At 46.9% G+C, this 25139-nt stretch overlaps 1 protein-coding gene across 1 annotated transcript in view; it reads right to left on the bottom strand.

Annotated features, from left to right (window-relative positions):
• Positions 1–4208: 4208 nt before the first annotated feature.
• efl1 (elongation factor like GTPase 1) overlaps positions 4209–25139 on the bottom strand; it is an 84110-nt gene continuing 63179 nt past the window's right edge. Inside the window, exons 17-22 of the mRNA XM_087834342.1 lie at positions 11932–12061; positions 11647–11773; positions 10640–10844; positions 9920–10425; positions 7953–8137; positions 4209–4657 (exon numbers count right to left, since the gene is read on the bottom strand). Of these exons, the coding sequence (XP_087690468.1) occupies positions 4469–4657; positions 7953–8137; positions 9920–10425; positions 10640–10844; positions 11647–11773; positions 11932–12061 (1342 nt within the window). The 3' untranslated portion in view covers positions 4209–4468. The remainder of the gene's footprint in view (positions 4658–7952; positions 8138–9919; positions 10426–10639; positions 10845–11646; positions 11774–11931; positions 12062–25139) is intronic.

Here is a 25139-nt window from a genome sequence, read left to right as displayed (position 1 = left end):
GGATGTAACTGCACACTCAGGAGTCAGACCTGAAACTTTATGCTTTTAAGTCGCCACAGTACGAGCAGCCAGTGTCCACCGGCTCCTCAGATCCACATTTCAAAAGCCCAGGATGGTGAGAACAAACGGGGATGCCTGCAGAGGGCAGGAAATGAGCACGATGGCTTCAGCCATCCTTTATATACAGTCTGGGACAGGACCACATCGCTCTGACTGGAATCTGTCATTTAAAATGTTTGTTTTTAACTTTAAATATTACCCAGTCCCAAAGAGAAAATGATGAATAAATAGGGAAAAAAGGTGGAGGTGGTGGGGAGTCGCCCTGGATTAGTGGTGATGTTGATTGTAGAGCCCATCAGCCTCCACAGTGGGCCCAGGACACAGTGGGTAGTTTTGATTTAATCATCACTGGAAGCCTAAATCCCTCTGAAATGAAGCCAGTCGCTCCACCATGTTTGTGTTCAGCTCTTTGCTTTGTCGCCTCTGTGTCCACAACAAAAACTCTGATTTTCAGTCGCTGAAGCTTCAGCTCAGAGGTGAAGAAATCTGCTTAATAATTTGGTTCAAGTGATCTCCACAAACGCTCACTAGCTCTAATAACTCCACGCTCCCTCGGTGCCCGGCCTCCTCGGCTCAATAACAGCTACTGTGGTTTGCGGCGGACGAGGAAGGGGGAGGAAAGGAAGGAGGGGAGATGAATGAGGTAATGGCAGAGGTAGTCCAGCTCAGCTCGTGGAAAACAAAGGCAATTAATTTAAGAGCAGCAGCCTCCAGCCGGGCCTCGCCTCTCTGCAAAGACACAGAAGATGAGCTGCTGTGCCTGCCGCGCACTTCTATAGTCTTTACAACCTGCTGGGTAAAGACAGGAAGAGGCTCTTTTACTGTCCGTGCTGATGCAGCGAAAGTAAAACTCCCGAGAACCCAGTTTGAAGCTGCTTGAGTCAGGCCGTGTGACGGCTTCCTGCAGGAGCTCAGAGGGAACAAATCTCATTTAATACTTTTAACAATCAATACAAACTTTGATTGTTGCAAACAGGATGATCTCTGTTTCCTCCTTTGAGCAATAAAGGAGTCGTTCTAGCGCTCATCTTCAGCCCATTCATCACTGGACAAATGTATCATACACATACTGTTTAATAATAGCAGCGTTGCAGACGGATGTCTTTAAGTTGTCCTGTGTCACATTTCCTGGAGACGTTTTAATGCCTTTGTTGGCATCTCACAGCTGCCGTGGGAGCGTTTAGCAGGTTGATAGACGATCGGAGAAAACAAAAAGTTGGGTCGTAAATCACGGCGAGTGTTGCTGCTCCGTACAAAGTGGACGTCCGAGCGTCAGCTGCACATTAGAGCTGGATGACATCATCCCATCCGTCCATATCCTGACCATTTACAGCAATCTTACCCGAACAGCATCAGCCTCAAGTGGCCGTTAGAGGAACTGCAGCTTTTGCAGCGTAGTTTATACAACAATTTTATTATTATTAATTTAGTTTTTTAAACATAAAATTATAATTATAATCACTCGTACATAAATATATATATTTACACTCATAAACCAAGAAAAATTCAAACATCTAATTAGAGAATGCTAACTCTGCTGCACCGAAAAGCTCGTCGCAGGCAGGGCGCCGCGGCTGACCTCGGCTCCTGATACTCAGGAGGCCTTAAATATGTAGAACAGATTTCTGTACAGGGACTAATTACAGATGAGCTTCAATCTAATAATGTGAGAATTCATCCTGCTGGCATTTTAGCCGCGTGCTCGAAGCTGGACTCTAAAGATCTGGACCAGTCGGGGTCCTCTGGTCACTCAGTGGGGCTCCTTACTGTGTAAGTCACCAACAAACCAAACAGGAAACACAGCCTGAACTGTGTGTGTGTGTTTGTGTGTGTGTAGCCGTCTTTCCTCGGGTCCTTCACAGCCTGTAAACAAGCCGGATGCTGCGTTAACAGCACAAAGAACCAAACACAAGTCAGCGTTCCACGGTGTGAACAACATACACGACCTGGGGGCGGACCTCAGGGGGCGGACCTCAGTGGGTGGACCTCAGGGGGCGGACCTCAGCAGCCTGACAGCTCTGCCGTCTGTGTGTTTGATGGAGTGGCCCATTAGGAAGCACTCAGTCAGATCGCAGCCTTCCTCGGACACACCCAGCTGCATCATCCTCACCGTGACCCCTGACTGCCCACTTAGTTCCACCCGACAGTGTAACACCCACCCAAGACACCTGGACTAAACTCTGTTAGAGAAGGCCTTCATCAATCAGACACCCTCCCCTGTGTGTGTGTGTTCTCATGTTACCTCACATTCACATATGCCGATCTTTACTTTGCTTCTTCTGGATGAAGACGAGGGTCGGTGTGAGTCCACGAGGGCACGAAGGATTAAAGGAAGGATACGAGGATATGGATGCAGCGATGCGACCGACCTCGATCTACATCCAGACAGTTTTCTGGTCAGGCTGTGAAAGCATGGGGCTCTGGGCGTGTCCATCAGATTGAACAAGAAACTCAAAAACACAGAAAGAAAAAGCAGAACCGTAGATTTGTACCGAAGCACTGAGAGTCTGATGGAAGGACGGATTCATTGTTTTGGGGCTTTTTCTTTATGTGTCCCGTTAACAGCAACGGCTTCCCTGCTGGGATATTCAAGATTACTTTACACACAGTTTCTTCAAACTCGGGGTGATTTGTAGGAATGCATCATTCTGCTGCTTCCTCTCAGCTACAGCGCTGCGTTTCTGCTTATTACTGCATGTTTGCAGAGCTCGTCATGTTATTCTGACATGACTATTGATCCAGATGAACTTTACACTCATTTATCAGTTTTATATAAGTTAGAGGTGAGCACTGCTGTCTTACTACTTTAAATAGTTTGTGTGTGTTTCAGAGTAGAGTCCATCCTGGTATTTGGGGGGATTTGGGACCAACGCGCAGGAATACTTGAGACCCCCTCTAATATAATAATAATAATAATTATATATATCATTATTATATATATAATAATGATATATATATAATAATGATATATATATATATATATATATATATATATATATAATATAATAATAATAATAATAATAATAATAATAATAATTTAATATCATCATCTCTACCTTCAGCTATCATCCTAAAACACTTTGCAAACTTCGACCAATCACCGAAATCCACTGAAGCATTTTTTCCTGGGAGCGTTGTGTTTGGAAATTTATTGATATTTTGCTGTGTTTACATTGTTATTAATATTTTAAAATTAGTATTTTTGATGATAAAAATGTATTTACTCACAAAATAAAATGAAAACAATCAGCAAATATTTTAGAAATGCTCTGAAAAATTCAGCAAATAGGCAAATTTTCTGGGAATAATTTGGAGTTGTCCGAGTGTTCGTTCTGTTGTCTATGAAGCTCCTTAACACTGAACAATAATCAATAATCAGTGAATATTCTCTGCCGCCGGTGTAAAATGACCTGAAAATAAGAATCAAAGAGTTTTTCAGTCACACGTGTCGTAAACGTGCGATGGACACGAGAACACACCCACAGACTTTCATCAGCCGAGGTCTCGCTGGACGAGCAGAGCCGGGACCATCGGCCGGCCTATCAGAGAGGTTATCACACAGGCACGTGCTGTCTGATTGGACACATCTCTGTCTCTCTTCCACAGCATGTCTTTATCCTGTCTTCCTTCTCTCACCCCAACCAATCACAGCAGATGGCCCCGCCCCTCCCTGAGCCTGGTTCTGTTGGAGGTTTCTTCCTGTTAAAAGGGAGTTTTTCCTTCCCACTGTCGCCAAAGTGCTGCTCATAGGGGGTCATACGATTGTTGGGTTTCAGCTGCATGGTTTCAAGTTTGTTAATAATTGTACTAAATGTCACCTCGTGAGTTTCACAGTTGTGCACGTGATGCGAGGTAGAAGCAGCCACGGTCTATAGACTGTATATAAAAGACAGACATGAACATTTGTTGGCTTTTATGGAACCAGCAGTGACCATATTTGGATGAGAGGGTGGACGTTACGTCAGCTGGCGTGCCCGGTGAACACACCAACACGCTCTAACCACACCTCCACCGAGCTCCTGAGATTGATGATGATGAAACATCCGACTCACTCCTGCAGCGCCTGATTGGTTGGTGCCGAGACCATACAGATGTATCAATGAATTGTTACGAGTAAATTAGTGAAGCAGAGAACGACGCGGTGCAATTGAAACACTCATTTATTCATTACTGAATGCTGCCATGTGATTGGTCAGTATCTGTGCACGGATGAACTTTTACCTGAAAACAAAACAATCTGCTTTAAAAATATAACAGACTTTGTCATCTCTGTATTTCATCAGTGTGACGCATTATTCACTGCAATTTATCACAAAAACTATAAATGACAGGAAACGCTGCAGTTTCTGAGCGTAGCTGTGAAAGCAGAGCGATGTCGCTCGATGTCAGCGGCGCCTCCGGGTTTCCTCTATTTGTTCTTGCCGAGCGTCCTCTGTTTCTCGGCGTGCTCCACTATCTTCTCCTCCACGTACAGCCCTTTGCGGCGGCGGACGCCGTTCATGTATTTCAAGGCCTGGTTTTCAGAGTCGGCCTTCTCGCCAAAGTGCAGGTATTCTTCCTCGGTGGTGGGAACCCAGTAAGGGTCGCTGCTGATCACCTGGGACACAGACGACGGACACAGACGGGATCAGCGTCACAGAGCGGCGTCTACATCTACGAACATTCATAGAAACATAAACCAACCAAACAATAATCACACGAGACGTGAAGCCGTTTCAGTCACCATGGTAACTTGTCACCTGGTCTGGGGCAGCTTATGGTTTTTGGATAATCCTAATATCTGCTGGAATTAAAGCTACAGGCGCGGCGAGGACGTGGTCCGGGCTGGGGGGGTTGGACCTGAATGTCAGGAGTTCGGCGCTTCGCGGCGTCTCAGCTGTCGAGTGAAACGGCGGTGCCGACGGCGCACCGGGCGGTAAAACGAACAGCTTCCTGCTCTCGTCTCAACTTTTGCTGTTGTTCTATATTTTTATTGATCTCCATCAACCACGGATGACACCTGTGAGGTGGGAGGAGCCAGCAGGTTTTTATGTGAGCGTGCACAGAGCCTGGGTTAGCAGGCCGTGAGAGCTGAGGTTTCCCAGGACAACCACAGGGAGCTGAAATGTTAAATCACGCACACACACACACACACACACAGCACCAGTACACTGGGGCACCTGGCTCTGGTTACACTGGGGCAGATGGTAGCGAGCGAGCTACAACAACGGGCGGCTTGCAGCACACACCGCACGTGAGCAGCATATGCCGGAGCACAAAGGGACGCAGCAGGAGGGGGCGGCGAGGGACGAGGCGTCCTGCAACGGTCAATTAAGCCGGTGGGCGCTCAGAGTCTCAGAGTCCCCGCAGGAAGACGTTAAGCTCGTTTCGGCTGATCGTTCGCGTGGAAACGACACAAAAGGCAGAAAAGTTCAAACACAAACTAAAGTGGCGTCAGAGAAGCGAGGACGCCGCACGCGAACAGATGGAGGACTAATCGTCTCCGTGTAGCAACAGCTTTTTTTCCTGCTGTGTCACATTTTGTCTCACAAACACATCAGGAACATCGCTGCCGCCGCCGTGGGCGATTCCATGAATGCTTCGGCCTTCTCAGAGCCCCCGTTGGTCGAACGAAGTTCAGCAGGAAGTTACCGAAAGCAGGCGCCAACGTCAACGTGCAGGAAAAGATGAAGAAGATAAAAACGCGACTGCAGCGTCGGAAAACTGAAGGAATCACTCGTGAAAACTGCCTCTCAGAATTCAGGCAGCAGCTCTAAGAGGTTTCACACGCTCCTCGGGACCATAGGTGAGGTCAAAGGTCATATTGTCAGCCACAAACACCTCACAAATGCACCTGGCTCATACTGAATCCACGTGCATGTGCACACACTTTGAAACCAAAACTCTGACAGGACCTGCTCCACTCATGGTTATGTGGTCAGCATCAGTTACCGTGGTGATTTGGCCGGGTTTTGACCTTTAACCCTGACATTACAAAGTGATAACTGACATCGATTTTTCTGACCCCCCCGAGCGTCGTCTGCATTTGTGCATTTATTAGCTACAGTCAGTTTCATCAGGCCTCCAAACAAACAACGCATCGCGCACACGCAGACGCACACATGTAGACGCACACACGTAGACGCACACATGTAGACGCACACATGTAGCGGCAGACATGTAGACGCACACATGTAGACGCACACACGTAGACGCACACATGTAGACGCACACATGTAGCGGCAGACAGATGTCTCGGCCGATCAATACGCGACTTGCTCGCGCGATTCTCCGGCGTGCAGCTCGACAAAAGCTCCATTCTGATGGAAATCTAATGTAAACGTCGCCGCAGGAGCCGCTAAACCTTCCAGTTACACAACAATGCCACGCTGACAATCACCTCGCCGCCTCGCCGCTCATTCATATGTAAATCCGATATCCCGCTCGTATCAAACGGCTGTCAGAGGAATGCTGACATCGGCACGAAGCAGCGGGACAGTCCTGGAGCTGGGGGGGTGATGGGGGGGCTTTGTGAGGACGCGTCTGCACAGAAGATCAGACAGACAACTTTTAATGAGGCGAAGACAAAAGGCAGCGAGACAATGAGGCTGCTGGACGTGTGTGTGTGTGTGTGTGTGTGTGTGTGCGTGTGTGTGTGTGTGCGTGTGTGTGTGTGTGTGTGTGTGTGTGTGCAGCTACATGTGGTTTCAACACTGATGTTTGGGACGCTGATCTGTTATTTTAAAAGACATCAAACCAGGACGCAGGACCAGCTCCAACACCGGCCTCACCTCAGGCCTCGGCCGATTCATAAATGCATTAAATCTGCGCTGTCAATCCTTCTTTGACCTTTGACCTTTGTCACTGCCAGGACAAAGCACCAGCAGTCCTCCTTTAACAAGCCAGTGTCTGCAGCCTGACCTGCAGCCTCGCTTCTCTGAGGCTGCAGGTCAGGCTGAGGTCACATCACCAAACATTCACACATGAAATATCTGGGAAGCAGCGTCTCCCTCGACGAAATCCACACTCGCATCAGCAACAGGTGAAGGTTTACACGTCATCTGCATGCAGGAGCATGCAGGAGCATGCAGGAGCATGCCCGCGCTCCTGCAGGAGAGGAGGGCTCGTGCATGGCAACAGACACCACCCGAAATACGCCAGGGATCCAACAAACTACCCGCCGTCCGCAGAAACCAAAGACGCCACAGTGCAGACCCGCACGCCGCTGCTGTACAGACACAGTTTTAAATCATATTTTATTTTTAAGGTGTTCGCAGCTGCTTCTCTACACTAACCTCGGTGTCCCGGCAAAGCAGAGAAAATCAAACTAATGTGAAATATAAAGACTGGAGGAGACTAACGAGCAGGACGCGTCATTAACCGCGGCGGTTCAACAGCCTCGTTATTATAAAACATCTTCTGTGAGTTTCCTGCACCTGCTCGGCGCTCTGCAGCACCGCCGACTCGTCTCTTCCTCTTCACAGACAACTTGACCCGTTACCCCGCCCGACACGGAGCATATGGCTCGCAGGACGCTGATACGCGTGTGTGCGGCGGCTCGAGCCGGCCAAGCGGCCGGCGTGACGGCCTAACGCGCACGCCGTCTATCGCGGCTTTGACTCCGGCTCCCCCGAGGCGGCCGTCTCGTTAACCAGATGGCCTCGCTGACCCGCAGCTCCACATAACGAGCTCAGGCAGACTGATCCGCGCGCACGGCCTCGTTCACACCTGCCGTCGACCTGTGGCTCGGACGATCCAATCACGCGTGGACACGCCTCTGCATGCGTCCTCATTGAGCCGCTCCGCGTCCACGTTAGAGGTCAGATAATCACATTAAAAATGCTCCAAGAGGTCTGCAGCTACACCACCTGTGTCAAAGAGGCCCCGCCCACTGGCAGGCAAAGTCTCCTCACCTCCCAGTGACTGAACACCAGCTGCGGACTGGCCAATCCGCTCGTCCTCTTGCGGATCTCGTCTGCAAACCCAAAGCTCTCCGCCACGGGCAGCACGGCCTTGATGATGAACATGTCCGTCCCTTCCTTCATCTCTTCCTGGAGGACTCGACCTTCTCGCTTCCCGAGTACCCCGTAAACACGACCTGGAGGAAGAAACGCAGCAGTCAGGACGCGCGGCGGACTCGCCGCAAGGACCGAGTCCCAGACCCGGACCAGAGACCGAGTCCAAGTACAACACAAACGTCATAAATCAGCACAAATAAATACAGAAAAACAACCGATACAGAGAACGAGCCGTGATTCAGCAGAGGCCTCGCTCCGCCGCGGCGCTGATTCGGCTGACGGAGCGCTTCTCCGCCGCGGCGGCTCCTTACAGGCCTGCAGATATTGTTTACCGACACAGTAAACGCCGTTTCAAGCCTCATTTTCATCTTAATGACTTTCAGAGGACGACAGTTTAGCGAGTGCGACGGAGCGTTAGTCAACCCTGACTCTGCAGGCGGAAACTACAAACTGTGACATTTACAGGACATCTCACCCTGAAAACGAGGGCGTGTGTGTGTGTGTGTGTGTGTGTGCGTGTGTGTGTGTGTGTGTGCGTGTGTGTGTGTGTGTGTGAGTGTGTGTGTGTGCGTGTGTGTGTGTGTGTGTGTGTGTGAGGGGTACAGTCATGGATAACGTGACTGTGCTGGCTTGTTTCTGTCTGTGAGAATGACGGCGGCAGATTGGTCACAGGTCAGGCTGATGTGAGCCTAACGATGTGGAAACGACACTGGTGGGAGGCGGCTCAGCGGACCCTCAGGTCCTAATGTCCACCTGCTGCAGGAAGTTAACCCTTTAAAACCGGTCAGAGCAGCACGCTCTGTTTTGCGTAACTATTTTTAAATCCCGGTAGCTCTGCAACCACGTGAGCTAGCGCAGTAATTTTTTTTGCATATGAAACCGGAGGAGTTGTACTTACATCTTATGCCATCAGCTTGTCCTCGGTCACAGTTTCCTTCCACATATAACTTTGCAAAAACTGCATAAAAAGCACTTGCAGCAACAAAAACATAATATTCCAGAAACACGCTTTGTTGATCCAATCAGCTGTTTGTAACACTTCCTACGTCCATCAGCGCGAACTATCGCATGTCCACCATGACCTGCCCGAAACCGGAAGTGACGTCATTTTCGTGGAAATGTAGTTTTTTACCATCAGGGCCTCATGAGCCTATACTGGTGTTTTTAAAAGTTATCTTTGACTTTATGACTTTCTGTATCGTTTCTGGGATGCTTAGGACTCATATTGCACTGCTGGAAATAGTTTATTTTGATGCATATGCTGCTTTTTTACAAATTTGCATTATAATATTTATTTTCGTTTTTCCTGCAGTGTATAAAAATTGGTGTATTTCAAAAATAAAACTATGAAGACACTCAAAATAAATTTCCTGTGGTGGGAAACTATTTTGTGCAACTTTTTTGTATTTACAGTTTTGAGGGATAAGCCTCTTAAATTTCTCTAACTAGAAATATATGTTAAAAAAACAAAAACGATTTTAAATTTTTTTGTAGTTTATTGCACTTTTTTGCAATTTATGTAATTACTATGCACTTAATGCAGACATATTATTAAAATCTGGGCTATAATGGTTGTATTGATGTATAGCAACTTGAAATGCTCCCAAAAATGGCTCCACAGCATGTAAACATATAATATAAGCTCTGGCGCACTTGGTTCTATGGTCGGTCTTAAAGGGTTAAACATGCGTCTGCAGGAATACGTGGAAGAGCAGACGACGGATCCCTGCAGCGCATTTCCTGTAAGCGTGTCATTAACGCGAACGGGTGTTTGCACCAATCAGCAGACACCAGCACACCAAACAACGCAGCAAAACTACGACGTGTTCGTGCGACGACGGCGTGCAGCGGCGCTCTCTTACCCAGCACGTCCGCGGTGGCCATGATCTCACAGGTGTACATGGCGGCCATGAGTCTCTGCGGCCGAGCCTGGAAGGCGTGCCGGCAGGCCTCCTTCACAGCAGCGATCAGCTGACCGGAGACTGGCCCGTAGCAGTCAGAGGAGGCGGCGACCTCCGGCCTGCGTCTGCCGTGGCTCTGCCCCGCTGCTGCGCCCTCCACACTGCTTCCTTCCACGTTACTTTCCGCCGCAGCCTCGTGGCGCGTGGAGTCCTCCTCTACGGAGTCCTGGTGTTGCGGCGGGGCAGCGGACCGGACGTCCCACCTCTCCACGGAGAAGCAAACTCCCATCAGGGGCTCCTCGCACATGGGCCCCGACAGAGCCGCCAGCTGGAAGCCGCTGACGACGCTGTTGTCAAAATCTCGCAGCGCCGTCGCTTCGCTGGCTTTGTCTCCGCGGCTCAGACACTGCCACACCGACGGCCGCCGGTATCCCTCCACGCTGTTCAGCAGGATGTTCGGCCCGTACCTGGAGACACGGACATCGACAGTGAGGACGTCTCCGCGGCGTCTCATGACTGCATCTAACAGAGAAAACGAGGAAGAACTCGCACGACTCGAGTCTGCAGAACCTGCATCCAGCAGATGGAACATTAGAAAAGTGCTGAGCTGCAAGAAGCTCGCAGACACCATCAGATGCAAATAAACAAAGAAGCAGAAGCAGAAAGACGCTCGAGTCTGACCTGCGAGGCCCAAAGGCCCAGATACGATCCACGGCGTTCCTCCACTTCCTCCCCTGCAGCAGGCTCTCCAGCTGGGCCTTCAGGTCAGAAATGGCCTCCAGGCTCCTGACGCTGACGTCCAGACTCTTCCCCTCCCTCAGCGACATGTTTACCTGCTCCAGAGTCCGAATCACCTCCGAGCTGCTCTCCAGCAGACGGGTCGCCTCTGAAAGAAACGCTGCATTACTGCCGTGTGATGGTTTAGCTTCACTCGGCCTTATTTGGATCAATCTGACACTGAAACAAAACGTCTAAACTCTGAAGCATCGCGAGTGTCAGTCCACAAAGAATAAAGGCCTGTGACTCCACCCATATTTTCCAAGTTTCGTGCAGGAATGATCGTCTTTCTACTGCCTAGCATGCAGCTGGCTAACCTTAGCATTTAGCTTGCAGACACCATTCACCTCTGCCATCTGTCACATGCACGAGCATCAAGCACGCATCCTGTGATGCGGCGGTGGGTGTGGTTTGGTACAGAAAATAGTTCCTGGATGAAATAAATGTTTAAAATGTGCTGAGACGAGTTCATGTTCTCGCTGACAGTCGTTACAGTGTAAACACAAAGTGTTCGAGTTTCTCGCTCTAATAAACCAAGACTGTGATGTCATCCACAAAACAACCACTCATGCCACGGAGCCCATGTCCATCTTTTACGTACAGTCTCTGTTTCGACCTACGTTCTTTGTTTGTTTGATGCAGAGATGAAGATCTTGATGTTCACTGACTTTTGTTTTCTCGGTTCAAACAAAGCTGCACGTTCGGGCGACTTCCTGACAGTGAACCAGGAGATCGTTACCAGGTGTGTGGAGGTGGAAAGGTGGGCAGGGTTTGACCTTCTCGCGGTTTCCATGTAAACAATAAATGACTCAGAGCGCGTGTCCTCGTTCTCACAGACCAAGAGCTACAAACACGTGGCGCACACCCCGCCCGCAGCCTCTCAGCGCGCTCGCTGCGTGCCCGGGTCTTACCCTGTGGCAGAGGTATCGCCCTGACGCCAACTGTGGCCAGCCTGTTGGGGGTGGTGAGGGTAACGAGGCCGCTGGAGTCCAGGTGTAGGGTGTCGGATGATCGACCCTGAGCGGCCTCTTCTTTGACCTGGAAACAGCCACACGAGAACACTGATTATCTGGAAATGTGATAAATCCGCCCCTTTCCTTCCGGATTCTTCTCCTCAGAGCAACGTTTTTAAACTCCGTCAGCAGAGCTGAATCACACTTTCACACACCACCCCGGCCTCCAGCTCAGCGGCTCACCTGATGAATGATGGCGACTTTCTGCTGCTTGCCCAGCTCCTCGTTCACCATGTCCACTTTGGGAGGACGGACCACCGTCTCTCTGAACGGGATGATGGGCTCAGACGCGCTGATCTCGATTTTAGCAAACCTTTAAAAAAAAGAAGAGGCTGTTCTCTGGTTTCATAATCAGCCGGTCTGACAGTCTGCAGATAGAGAACAGATACAGCCCCAAAGGTAGCGGGGCGACCGCCACGGCAGCGCGTCATTGAACAGGTTCTACTCATGAACGAGTGTGTCAGTGAGGAGCAACGTGTCTGGTACAGGAAGCTCTCAGGTCTCGTCAGGATTCAGCTGCTTACAGGTCAAACACATCAGAAAACAATCATATGACCCCTGTGAGCAGCACGTTTTTAAAACACAACATCTGGACCCATTTAACCAGGAAGTCCTTCAGACTAACGTCTCTTTTTCAAGGCAGAATAAATCAAATATAACACAAGAACACGTAAAAAACAAGCCACGGTGAAGACTTGTCATTTACAGAAGTCTTTATGAGAGCTCTGAACTCTGCAGGGAGACAAGCGTTCAGCTTTAATGTGCTCTGAAGGTTATTCCAAGAATAAGGAGCTAAATAAGAGAGCGCTGTCCTACAAAGTTCAGGAAAAAATCCCAGGAACTCTGAAGATGAAGACGGCAAATCACAGCAGCTGTGACGTGTTCTGGATAATGCATATTAGTAATGCCACCATAATCGAACATTAAAGAAAGAAGTCTGTAAGTGTAAGTCATCCAAACAAATACCCAAATATTTCTGTGATGATACTTTCAATAAAATCTCCTCCGAACATCTGAGGTGTGGCTGATTTCCAGAAAACAACATGAATCATCTGCATAGAGTCACTTTAGCCGTGATGGAAAATAAAATACAGCCAAAAATGAAACTTTTTAAAATCTTAACCCTTTAAGACCGACCATACAACCAAGTCCGCCAGAGCTTATATTATATGTTTACATGCTGTGGAGCCATTTTCGGGAGCATTTCAAGTTGCTATACAGCAATACAACCATTACAGCCTAAATTTTAATAATATGTCTGCATTAAGTGCATAGTAATTACATAAATTGCAAAAAAGTGCAATTAACTACAAAAAAATTGAAAATCGTTTTTGTTTTTTTAACATATATTTCTAGTTAGAGAAATTTAAGAGGCTTATCCCTCAAAACTGTAAATACAAAAAAGTTGCACAAAATAGTTTCCCACCACAGGAAATTTATTTTGAGTGTCTTCATAGTTTTATTTTTGAAATACACCAATTTTTATACACTGCAGGAAAAACGAAAATAAATATTATAATGCAAATTTGCAAAAAAGCAGCATATGCATCAAAATAAACTATTTCCAGCAGCAATATGAGTCCTAAGCATCCCAGAAACCACACAGAAAGTCAGAAAGTCAAAGATAACTTTTAAAAACACCAGTATAGGCTCATGAGGCCCTGATGGTAAAAAACTACATTTCCTCAAAATGACGCCACTTCCAGTTTCGGGCAGGTCATGGCGGATATGTGATAGTTCACGCTGATGGACGTAGGAAGTGTTACAAACAGCTGATCGGATCGGCAAAGCGGCTTTAAAGGGTTAACCTTCATCCTCTGGAGGTCATCAAGTGGGTGTTCACAAAAATCTGACGTAATCGATCCGATACTTCAATTCTTTTCTGTTGACAAAGCACCAAATCACAAGTCAGCTCGAAGCACTTTAAACTGTGATCTACGTCTTTGGAGTCTGTGATTACTGTCACAGCCATGAGTTTAAAGAAACTCTAATTAATATGAAATATTCTTTCAGATCCGGCTGACAGAGCGAACACAAAAACACGACGCCTCAGAAAGCTGCACGCAGGTGGAGAGAATCTGTCCGGCCTATCAGACGCTTTGCTGCTAAAGCTGAACCAACAACGAGACGCAGAGCTGCTCAAAGACATGTTAGCAGGATCAGAGGTGATGAACATCCTGCTTTTCTCTTTGATAATTTTACTGCGCGCTTGTTCGTTCTTGTGACATTCGATGACGTCGCTCTGCACTCGGTACACCGAGACGACCGCTTGCTCACGTCACACGTGTGGAGCGGCGCAGAGCCGTCTTTCCAATAATAAAATGATTTGTGGGGCATTTTAAAGATTCGGGTGTTCAGTAGAAATGAGTCGAGCCTGAGCGCCGCAGCAAGGACACAAAGGAGCGTCTGACTAATTCCACAGTGTTTCTCTAACATCATTTATACCCACTGAGGTCCACCAGCAGCCGGCTGCAGGGAACAATCGCACTCATTAGTCTGCCCGTCTGCAGTAGAGGCTTTACTGAGCAACACAGATGCTTCCTGGCTGACCCCGGGGTCACTGGGTCACTCTGAAAAACACGCCTGTGTTTATATTTGTGCTGAATTAGCAGCGGCACCGAGACAGCGGGGATACTTCCTCGTTTAATCCAGTTATCCACGGTAACAGGTAATCCCTGCTGCTCGCCATCTCACTTAATGAACACTTGAGAAGTTTCTGTGAAAACGCCAAATTTAAAACGTGCAGCTCAGAGTGTGTGTGTGTGTGTGTGTGTGTGTGTGTGTGTGTGTGTGTGCGCTGAATTATCGATCACTGGTGCCCATAAGCACTGAAGACTGGGCACCTGACCTAGTTTTGATGGGAGAGGGTGGGGTGTGGGGATAATCCCCTCGCAGCGGTGGAGCTGTGATGTCACAGTCTTGCTCGCCCGTGTGGCAGAGAACAGCGCTGACCTTATTCTGAACGTGGAGGATTCAGGCTGCCGACACATCAACAAGTCACCCAGCCGGTCAATCAGACACTCTATGAAGCAGGTAGCTCGCCATCAAGTCACATCAGCAGCCAAAATGTAAGCCAATGATCGAGCCATCCATCCAGCCAATCAGCCTTCATCTGAGCTAAGCAGGCAGCCAGCTGGCCGGTCAGCGATCCACCGTCCTGCTTTGCCATCTCTGTCCCGAGCTGTCTGGCCTCGGCTCTAAACATAGCAGCAGCAGCGCCGCACGCGGCCTCGTTTCCTCGGCTGGAATCCCACAAAATCAGAGCAACAGGCAGCGCGGAGCGAGCGACAGACCCGCCACAGCAAAGACCCCCCAACCCCGCCAGCAAAGAAGAGATCAATCAATCAATCAATTTATTTATAAGCACTTTTAAAAACAGGTTGACCAAAGTAGCTCAAACACACACAAAGAACAGAACAAACCAACCATGGGGGTCCAGAGCTTTCATTTTTATATTTAAAGGACGCGATGCTACGATCCCTGCTTAGGATGAGGGCATGATGTCCCCACAAGATATGAATACCCAACGTGTGTGTGTGTGTGTGTGTGTGTGTGTGTGTGTACTGTATGGGGTGTTTTCTTGCACAGTGTTACATCATCCAAAGTGATTTTCCTCGTCGGGTCAGTGAGAGTACATTGTGCTTTCGACCAATCAGTGTCTGCAGGAGTGCGTCCGTAAGTAGCACCAAGGCTGAAGCAATCATAAAACATTTATCTATGAAACTCAAAGGCTGGGTGGAGCAAACGGTGGAAACGGCAAACAAATAAACACAGCTCTGTGTGCTCTGACGTCAGGAGCTGTTGGAGGTGCAAACGATCAGTGTGGCTCACTGGTGACAGGTAACAGGAAACCCGACTAAATGTATATCACTACTGCAGATTTGCATTCTCCTGCTAAATAATTATAAAAAATAATCGATAATAAGATTTTAAAGAATATAAATATTTACTCTGTGACACAAACCGGGCGGCAACCAATCAGGAGACGCACAGAAACACAATTACATGAAAGAAACCCAAAGAGGAATCCAGGCCAAGCGTGGTGCGTGCAGTCAGTACGATCAGAGGTGCAGCTGAGTGCATGAGTGTAAATGGTGTTTGCAGTGTTGACACTCACACACTGAGCCGGTGCTGCCAACGAGCCACAGCAGCTCTCCAGGGCCGCAAACTAGACCTGCCACACCCACAGGGCAGAGGTGAGACGCAAAGAATAAAAAGTCCTCCTCTAACATCCGACAGCTGCACCCATGAACGGCATGTGAAGATAGATATCTTCTATCTCTCTCTATCTCTCTCTCTCTCTCTCCATCTATCTATCCATTTATCTATCCATCTCTCTCTATCCCTCTATCCATCTATCCCTCTATCCATCTATCCCTCTATCCCTCTATCCATCTATCCCTCTATCCCTCTATCCATCTATCCCTCTATCCATCTATCCCTTTATCCCTCTATCCCTCTATCCATCTATCCCTCTATCCATCTATCCCTTTATCCCTCTATCCCTCTATCCATCTATCCCTCTATCCATCTATCCATCTATCCCTCTATCCATCTATCCCTTTATCCCTCTATCCCTCTATCCATCTATCCCTCTATCCATCTATCCATCTATCCATCTATCCATCTATCCCTCTATCCATCTATCCCTTTATCCCTCTATCCCTCTATCCATCTATCCCTCTATCCATCTATCCATCTATCCATCTATCCATCTATCCCTCTATCCATCTATCCATCTATCCATCTATCCCTCTATCCATCTATCCCTTTATCCCTCTATCCCTCTATCCCTCTATCCATCTATCTCTCTGCCGTTCCAGGCATACGTCAGCCTTTATGTACCAGTATGTAAAACACCACAACCATTAGACACCATCTCCTGGACTGGTTCCAGTCAGCGCCGCCCTGCAGACTCAGAGCTAACGCTATCAGCTGCAATCCAACATGGCGGAGCCGGAGCTTAAACCCAACAGCGAGCCGAGCAGCCGGCCTGAAGTGAAACGTTTGACAGGAAGGACCGGAGCGAGCTGTCTGCTATGACAGGAAGCTCAGAATATGAGTGAGTGTGTCGGCCAATAGGAACACAAGAACCCGCCTAAAAAAGGACAAAGCAGCAACGTGACAACTGCGGCGCACAAAGCGGGCGGTTACCGACACGCTCAAAGACGATGACCTGGTACACCGATATAATGCATGTGGGCGACCCACCTGAAACGCCGCTGCAGCCGTGCAGCAACAACACGCACACTGTTGTGTGATTGGACACAACGCGCAACAACGTTGTTGTTTTTCCTGTTATTATGAATCTAAAATCGATCCACAAAAACAGGAAGTTCTTAAAACCTGAGCCTGAACTTCCTCGTCTGCAGACGCATCAAAACTCTGAAAATCACATTTGTGTGAGTTCAGCTCCACAGACGCCGAGTCGGGCCTGCGATATCACAGGGAGGAGGTGCCTTTTAAAAAGCATCAGAAGGGCACATGTGATTGACCACGAAGGCCACCAGCTGAAACTGCCCCCCCATTGTGGTACCGGGTCCTACCATTCTTCCCCCAGGTGCTGAAACAGCGCCTGCCAGAAAAACGCCAACAAATGTGGCAGCGTGCCCCGATCACACGGTGAGCGACACGCTCCGCTGCCCGCCGAACCCTCGCTCATCCAGCTTTACTTTGCCAGTTTCAGGTAACATGTCGGAAGAAAACGGATTCGCTGACCAGACTCGATGATGTGTCTGCGATGAAGGCGGTGAGCTCTGCGCAGCCCGGGCGCTCCTCTGCAGGGACGGGGTACCCCGAGAGGGGCCCGTTCCTCTCTTCGGCTCTCAGCAATCAGGCCTAACGGCGGAGCGGCTGGATGGGAGTCACTCCCGACACATTATAGGCCACCTGGAGTTTGCCAAATAGCTCTGAAAGCAGTCTGAGAGCAGCAGGAAGAAGAATCTCTGAGGTGATGAGAAAATTCAGGCTCTCCAGCCCGACTGCCCGCCTGAGGTCTGGTGAAAACAATGCAGCACTCATCGCTGGAGTAATGACGTCCCTGTGATGGAGCATGTTCAGGCAGGATCTGGGAGACAGGCCAGTGACGGGAGCCAAGCGGAGAGAGGTCCTTGAGAAAAACTTGCTCTGCTGAATCATTTGCTTGCAGTTTATGTCTTACTGTGTCTGCGGGGGTTTTATTCAGACCTGTTTTCGTTCCATCGATCTCCACGGCCTCTTCGTTGCTTTAAATCGATTCTTGTGCTTCTGGTAAGTAAGCACGTTCAGTAAAACCCCGAATTCGGAGGCTGAGGAGGATGTCATGACTAAACACATGGTAGAAGACTTTCAGGGACACGGGTTTGCATCAGCTGTCTCACTGTCCCGAATTTAACTTTATACAATAAATAGGCTCTGCTGCATGTAAGGTAACATAAAGTTAGAGTTAAAAAGTGCGAATCCCACACACAGCATCACACAGTTAACGTTTACAATCTGACACTGGCTCCAGTAACGAGACACGGACGGATGGGCAGGTTTGAGTAATGAAAGTTCACGGTTTGGGTTCAAACACAGAAACTGAGTTTTCCTGGTTGCTATGGTGACAGGCTCCCGCTGAAGACCTGATGATAACATGCGCCGCAGGCATGAAACATTCGCCCCGCTGAAACATTAGCTTTGCAAATGTCTGACCTACGAAAACACGACCGGCGAACAGACTTTCACCATCACGACGAGAATCGTAACCGGTCACTTGACTGTGACCATCTGCTACTTCATGGACTCACCACAAGTTATATTCTATTCTTTGGGGATTCAGTAAAAGCACTAGATGTTACAGTCCCTGATTGTGCATTGCGTTAAATGGCGAGAATCTTGGGGGATGGCTGTTATGAGGAAAGCCCAGAAACGTTACCAGCAGCACACATCGTTGTGTCTTTTACCCAGGAGATCTGATCTAGGTGATCATATTAAGATTTGGGACACGTCGTCAGTAGTGGACCTTGGATTCATCGGGTGTTTCGGCCATTATCACCAGACACTAGGGGTGGGGAAAAAATGGATACTGTGTAGCATCGTGATATTTTGTTTGCTAATAATGTATCGATACAGGGACAGCAGAAATCGATATTTTGTTACAAAAAAGGTTTTTGTGGACTGGAACATTCTCTGACTTCAGAGAATCCTGACATTCCTTCACTGTCCAAATGTGTTTCACTTGTTTTTGGCAGCAATAAACATGACAGTTTACTTATTTTAATTAAATACATGTTTTATTTTAATGAAGTTTAAAACTTTTTTATTTAATGTAAAATTATATTTTGTTTTAATTTACTTTCAAATTCTTCAGTTGCTGAAGGGGCTGCATAGTTTTCATAAACTGCATAGTTCAGAATAGCTATAATTGTACCAGATGGTTGATTCAGTTAAGTTGGACTAGACTGTAATACAAACCGTTCAGTTTGTCAACAATAAAACTGAAATGAGAGAAAGACTGAGTGTGAGACTTTGATATTAGAGAAAATGAATATTGATAAAGTTTACCTTTATGTACAGAATCTGAATATCAAAAAATATTTTAAAAAATTGCAATAATATCGTATCGTGGGATGTATGGTGATTCCCACCTCTACCAGACACCCTGATCCAAGGAGGCCCTGCCAGGGTTGATCAGGCCCCGGAGTGACTCTGGTTTATGTTGACTTGTTATTTCACTTCTTCTGTTTAGTTTTCTACAGTTTATTTTCTATTCACTTTAACTGAGAAATAACACGTACCTCTTTAACATTTATGGAGCTTCACTTCTTCAAAGGGATAGAAAAGGTGACAGAGAGGAGTAAGACAAAAGGGACACGCCAGGAGAGAGCAGAGAGGAGAGCTGGAGGGGGGCCACACCTCCCCGCCGGACCGGGCTGCACGCTCTCCCCACTGCCTCCCAGAAAAGGGAAGAAGAGCAAATATTTTCTTTTCTCTCGCGGTTAGCTGACTGCCATAGCTGCCCAAGTGATGTCAGCCCTTTTTACCCACAGCCAGTGACTGGTCCTGTCAGCACTGTTAGCTAGCTCTCGTATAGCTGCTGCTGCGCCCTCTGATAAACACTCCAAACACTTCGAATGTGCAGATTTACCTGTAACAGCAGGTATTGTTTCCTGTACATGGATAATGTTATTCAGGCATTTAATTATAATCTGTCCTTGTGAGAGCATAAGATTAAAAATTAATGGAATTACATATGAAGCACATGTACAATACTGTGCAAAAGTATTGAGCCACCCCTCGTTTCTTTATATTTTGCTTCCTTTGAGTTTTTTAATTTGTCTTGAGAAGCAGTTTTCCAGCTTTCCGGAGCTGTTTTAAGGTTTCCTTTGAACATTGACTCATTTTCAGTTTTTTAAAGTCAAGACTTAACAAAAAAACACATCACTGATTCCAATTTCTTTAACTGGATCGATAAAAAATGCCAAAGATAACACAGTCTGACATAAAACAGTATTTTTGCCCCAAACAGGTGATTCCCACGGAGCTGTTAGCTAAACATTTGGCACATCCCGACGCTGGCGTGCAGCGGCTCCTTAAAAAAATCTGAAGATGAGAATGAATAATGTGCAAGGCCTAAAAATCTTCTGAAACGTATTTACGTAAACAGGAAGACAATCCAGCAGAGACCTGACACAGGAGAGATGCACCTTCAGCTGATCGTACCTGTGTTTCCAGGTAGGTTTGCTCATCAATAAACCTCCAAACAAAATCCAGAGAAATAACAGCTGGCTCAAAACTTTTGCACAGGACTGTAACGGCCACCCAGAAACATCAAGCTGAAACGTGATGTTGTCCTGACAATGTGAAGACAAATTCATGTAACTCTGACACACCTGCTTAAACACGACTGCAGGAGCCGCATTAACTGATAACAGCAGCCGTATTCATTGTGCCACAGTGCAAACATTTCTCATAATAGTTTCAGAGTTTCTATTGTTGACTTGGCCCCCAAATTTCTCAGATCTCGGAGCAACCAAGGACTTCCTGAGATCTACTGTCTGATACTTTGAGACGGGTGTCCAACTCCAGGCCTCGAGGGCCGGAGTCCTGCAGGTTTTAGATCTCACCCTGGGTCAGCACACCTGAATCCAATGATTAGCTCATTACCAGGCCTCTGGAGAACTTTGAGACATGTTGGTCGTGTCCAAATTCATGGGCTGCATCCTCCTGGGGACCCGGCCTTCACGGTCTACGTGGGCCGGGTCTTCAGAAGGTCGGGTAGGCCGGAAGTAAACGGCCGTGAAATTGGACGGTCTCGCCTTCTGATTAGCGACACCGCTGTCTCGGTGGAGTTTAATAAACTCGGCCGTCTGCTCCTTGCTATCTAAAATATAACAGGACACTGGAGTAAACTCTCGACCATCTCACACTTCTGTTTAATCAGTTTTCTGTTTGACGTTTATTCAGCTGTGTGAAAACCAAGGAGGAACCCACCCGAGGGATTAATAAAGTTTTATTTTATCTAATCTAATAACTTTAATCTCAACCAAACCAATTTACTCACGAACAAACAAAACACTGAAAAAAGTCCAACAATAACATTTTTAGGTTGTCTAAGTGACTTATATATTACGTTTAACCCGAGCAGCGAAAGTCCGCGGTGATCTGAAAATGATGTGCCGGGAGTTGTGCCGTTCTCGGCGGCTTCAGTGACCCTCGAGCTCCCGGCGAGCTATCGAGCTGGTGGGTAGCAGACGTCTCCGAAAACGTCGAAGCACTTTTGCAAATATGCGATATCTTGATAAACCGAGCAGATATTTGATGTTTACACAGCTACTTCCTGAAAATATGTTAAAAGTTTATTTTGTGACCCAGAAAGATTAGTAAGAGTAATTTTAAAACTTAGTAGCTGCCGCCATTGTTGGAAACTGGAGTTTGGCTGGGCCACGCTATGAATTCTGGGATATGGTGGGCCACGAAGGACACACCCGACCCATCCTTCAAATTCGGGGAAAAGGAGGACGCATTTGTCGGCTGCATTCGGAGGAGTCTACGAATTTGGACAGCCTTCGGCGCGTCGCTGTGACGTAATCGGTCTACAAATGCGTCCTCAGGAGGAAGCAGCCATGAATTTGGACACGACCGTTGAGGAGCTCATTTAAATCAGCTGTGTTGGATCAAGGACACGTCTAAAAGCTGTGGCCTGGAGTTCCCCACCCCTGATCTAAAGGATCTGCTGCTAAAGCGAAGGCGAGCGATCCGAGGAGTCCCCGCCTCGATGGATCCGAGGTGTTGTGACAGCACGAGGGGAACCTGGCCAGGCTATTTTAACGTTGGGCTGTACATTTGTATTTTAGCAAAGACTGAATGAACAGTTTGGTTTTACCACGGACGTGCAGACATCTGTCACTGGATTAAATCCGACACGGAAGGAAAACTGATAATGAGAACTGATGATACCGAGGCACAAAGTTATAAAGAGCTATTTTTATGCATCCTAAATGGATTTATGGATGTTGAGCCTTAATGGAAAAAGCTGAACATCGGAGATAATGGCATCACAGGAAAGAGCACGTCGTGCTGCCTGTGAATTCTGGTTTAACAAGGTTAAAACTCTCAGAAGAAAAGATGTGATGTGTCTTGATAAATGCACTGAGTGTAAATGCGATGCTTTAGATTGCTGCAGATACTGGCTTTAACGGCATCTGCATCCTTACAGCTGTGCAGGAAATCACTCTGATCTAATGGCAAATAAACCTTCTTGTACATTGGCTACTTTATAATTCACTTTTTCAGAAATATAAATGTTTAAATGGTCAGGAAGCACAAATACTGTGTATATATATGAAATAAAGGGACACTGTTCATCTAGTTTCTCCTGTTTAGACCTTAAAAGCTTCCACGTGGCCTGACCTGCTCAGCCTGTCATGGACAGCATCCATGCAACAGCTTTCAGTGACTTGCAATTCATGTCTGGAATAAACAGACGACTTCAAACGCAAAATTACACACTGCTAAATATCGAAGATGTTGTGTTATCATTTGAGCAGCCGTGCCCGGAGAGCGGCTGCTCCGAGTTCTCTCTAACTGATTGATTTCTGTTCCCCGCTGAGATGACAAGAACCGAGATTAATGAACACAGAGCAACTGTTCTTAAGGATAAAAACTGAGTAAAAATAAACCGATGAAAACACGCTTTACACACTGCAAACAGCATCCCGTCGCACAATCTCAGCGATGTACAAAAAGACGATTAGACGATGAACAGGAAATCTACAGGTGAGGATACTGGGTACCTAAAATGATCCTGCTTCACGGCACAGGCATCAAAGTTACACAAAAACGGGACACACTTCTTTGTTGATCACACAGACGTGGCAAATCCAGGCTGTTTTAATGTCTTGATGCTCAGTCATCCAGGTACGTAGATGCCAAAGGTCATTTTCAGTGGGACAAACCCTTCATCATCATCCAGGTGACTCCTTCAGTCTCAGCTTGTGTGGTTTTATAACACTGACATGCAGGAGATGTTTGAAAGGATAAAGGAGGTCACGAGTCTCTGAGGGTCTGCTGCAGACACACCTGCACACTGCAGGTTTTCACTGTGACATCTCTGCTGTCCTCTCTGATCCCGGATCAGACCCCAACTGATAGGGCTGCGCGATACGACCAAAATCTCATATCCTGATGACATGTTTTCAGCTGGGCGTCGTGTACCTGGGGTTGAGTGTTTTGACCGATGCATTGAACTACATATTTTTAGACATAAGTTGGGATGGTTGCCATTTTCTTTGTGGGTATTTATTACATGGCATGCTGCGGGGAAAAGCCCGTTCTAATGTTTGAGTCGGGGGTTTATTTGGAGCAGCTGACGGCTCTTCTTTGCTTCTCATCCGTAAACTCTGTCACGTGATTCTTCCGTTGTGGTAGCAGAGGTTTGTCGTGTTTGAGTCTGAGGTGGGGGCCGGTTTCCTGCGTAATTTGCACAGTGTCAGATGTTTCATAACCAACCCATGTCCATGCTACAGAGGCAGCCCCTCGTTTAGGAATAAGGTCCTCGATTTGTTTGGACTGGTCCTTCTGTTTGTCATCATTTCAGTTTATTTTGAAAAACCTCAACAGGATCTTCAGCTTTATTGAACTTTAAGAAATTAATGTAGCCTCTACACTGACCATCAAAGCCATGACAGATATTGTTGTAAACTGTTTATTTTGCGACACCATGAAACAATAGAAGTAGAAGAGTTTGACACTGGCCTGCCGGGTTCAGGAATCGGTGGATTATTTCTGTTTGTGTTTGCACTCTTGGGGGAAAATGAGGTCGTGTTGCTGCCCACAGAAAAAAGCACCTTTTTAAACTTGTAACTGGCTCCAGTGTGTTTACTACCTGCCACAAAGCCGTGGTTTAACCCTTTAAAGCCGGTCAGAGCGGGCACGCTCCTTTTGTGTAACTATTTTTAAATCCCGGTAGCTCTGCAACCACGTGAGCTAGCACAATAATTTGTTTTGCATATGAAACCGGAGGAGTTGTACTTACATCTTATGCCATCAGCTTGTCCTCGGTCACAGTTTCCTTCCACATATAGTTTTGCAAAAACTGCATAAAAAGCACTTGCAGCAACAAAAACACAATATTCCAGAAACACGCTTCATAACACTTCCTACTCCATCAGCAGTAGGAATAGACGTCAGTGTGAACTATCGCATGTCCGCCATGACCTGCCTGAAACCGGAAGTGACGTCATTTTTGCGGAAATGTAGTTTTTTACCATCAGGGCCTCATGAGCCTATACTGGTGTTTTTAAAAGTTATGTTTGACTTTATGACTTTCTGTGTGGTTTCTGGGATGCTTAGGACTCATATTGCACTGCTGGAAATAGTTTATTTTGATGCATATGCTGCTTTTTTGCAAATTTGCATCATAATATTTATTTTCGTTTTTCCTGCAGTATATAAAAATTGGTGTATTTCAAAAATAAAACTATGAAGACACTCAAAATAAATTTCCTGTGGTGGGAAACTATTTTGTGCAACTTTTTTGTATTTACAGTTTTGAGGGATAAGCCTCTTAAATTTCTCTAACTAGAAATATATGTTAAAAAAACAAAAACGATTTTCAGTTTTTTTGTAGTTTATTGCACTTTTTTTGCAATTTATGTAATTACTATGCACTTAATGCAGACATATTATTAAAATTTAGGCTGTAATGGTTGTATTGATGTATAGCAACTTGAAATGCTCCCAAAAATGGCTCCACAGCATGTAAACATATAATATAAGCTCTGGCGGACTTGGTTCTATGGTAGGTCTTAAAGGGTAAATGTTACAGGCGGGTCTTGTGTTTAGGTTTTCTGGAAACGCCGTCTCTAACCTCATTCTCGGCTGATTTTGTGAGGCTGCAGCAGCGACACCAAATTTCCCCTGTGAAAATA

Source organism: Neolamprologus brichardi, chromosome 1, assembly GCF_056152115.1.
Source record: "Neolamprologus brichardi isolate AB-2024 chromosome 1, ASM5615211v1, whole genome shotgun sequence".
NCBI classification, from domain to species: domain Eukaryota; kingdom Metazoa; phylum Chordata; class Actinopteri; order Cichliformes; family Cichlidae; genus Neolamprologus; species Neolamprologus brichardi.
Note: the sequence above shows the minus strand (reverse complement) of the source record. Positions and strands in the feature narration are given on the sequence as shown.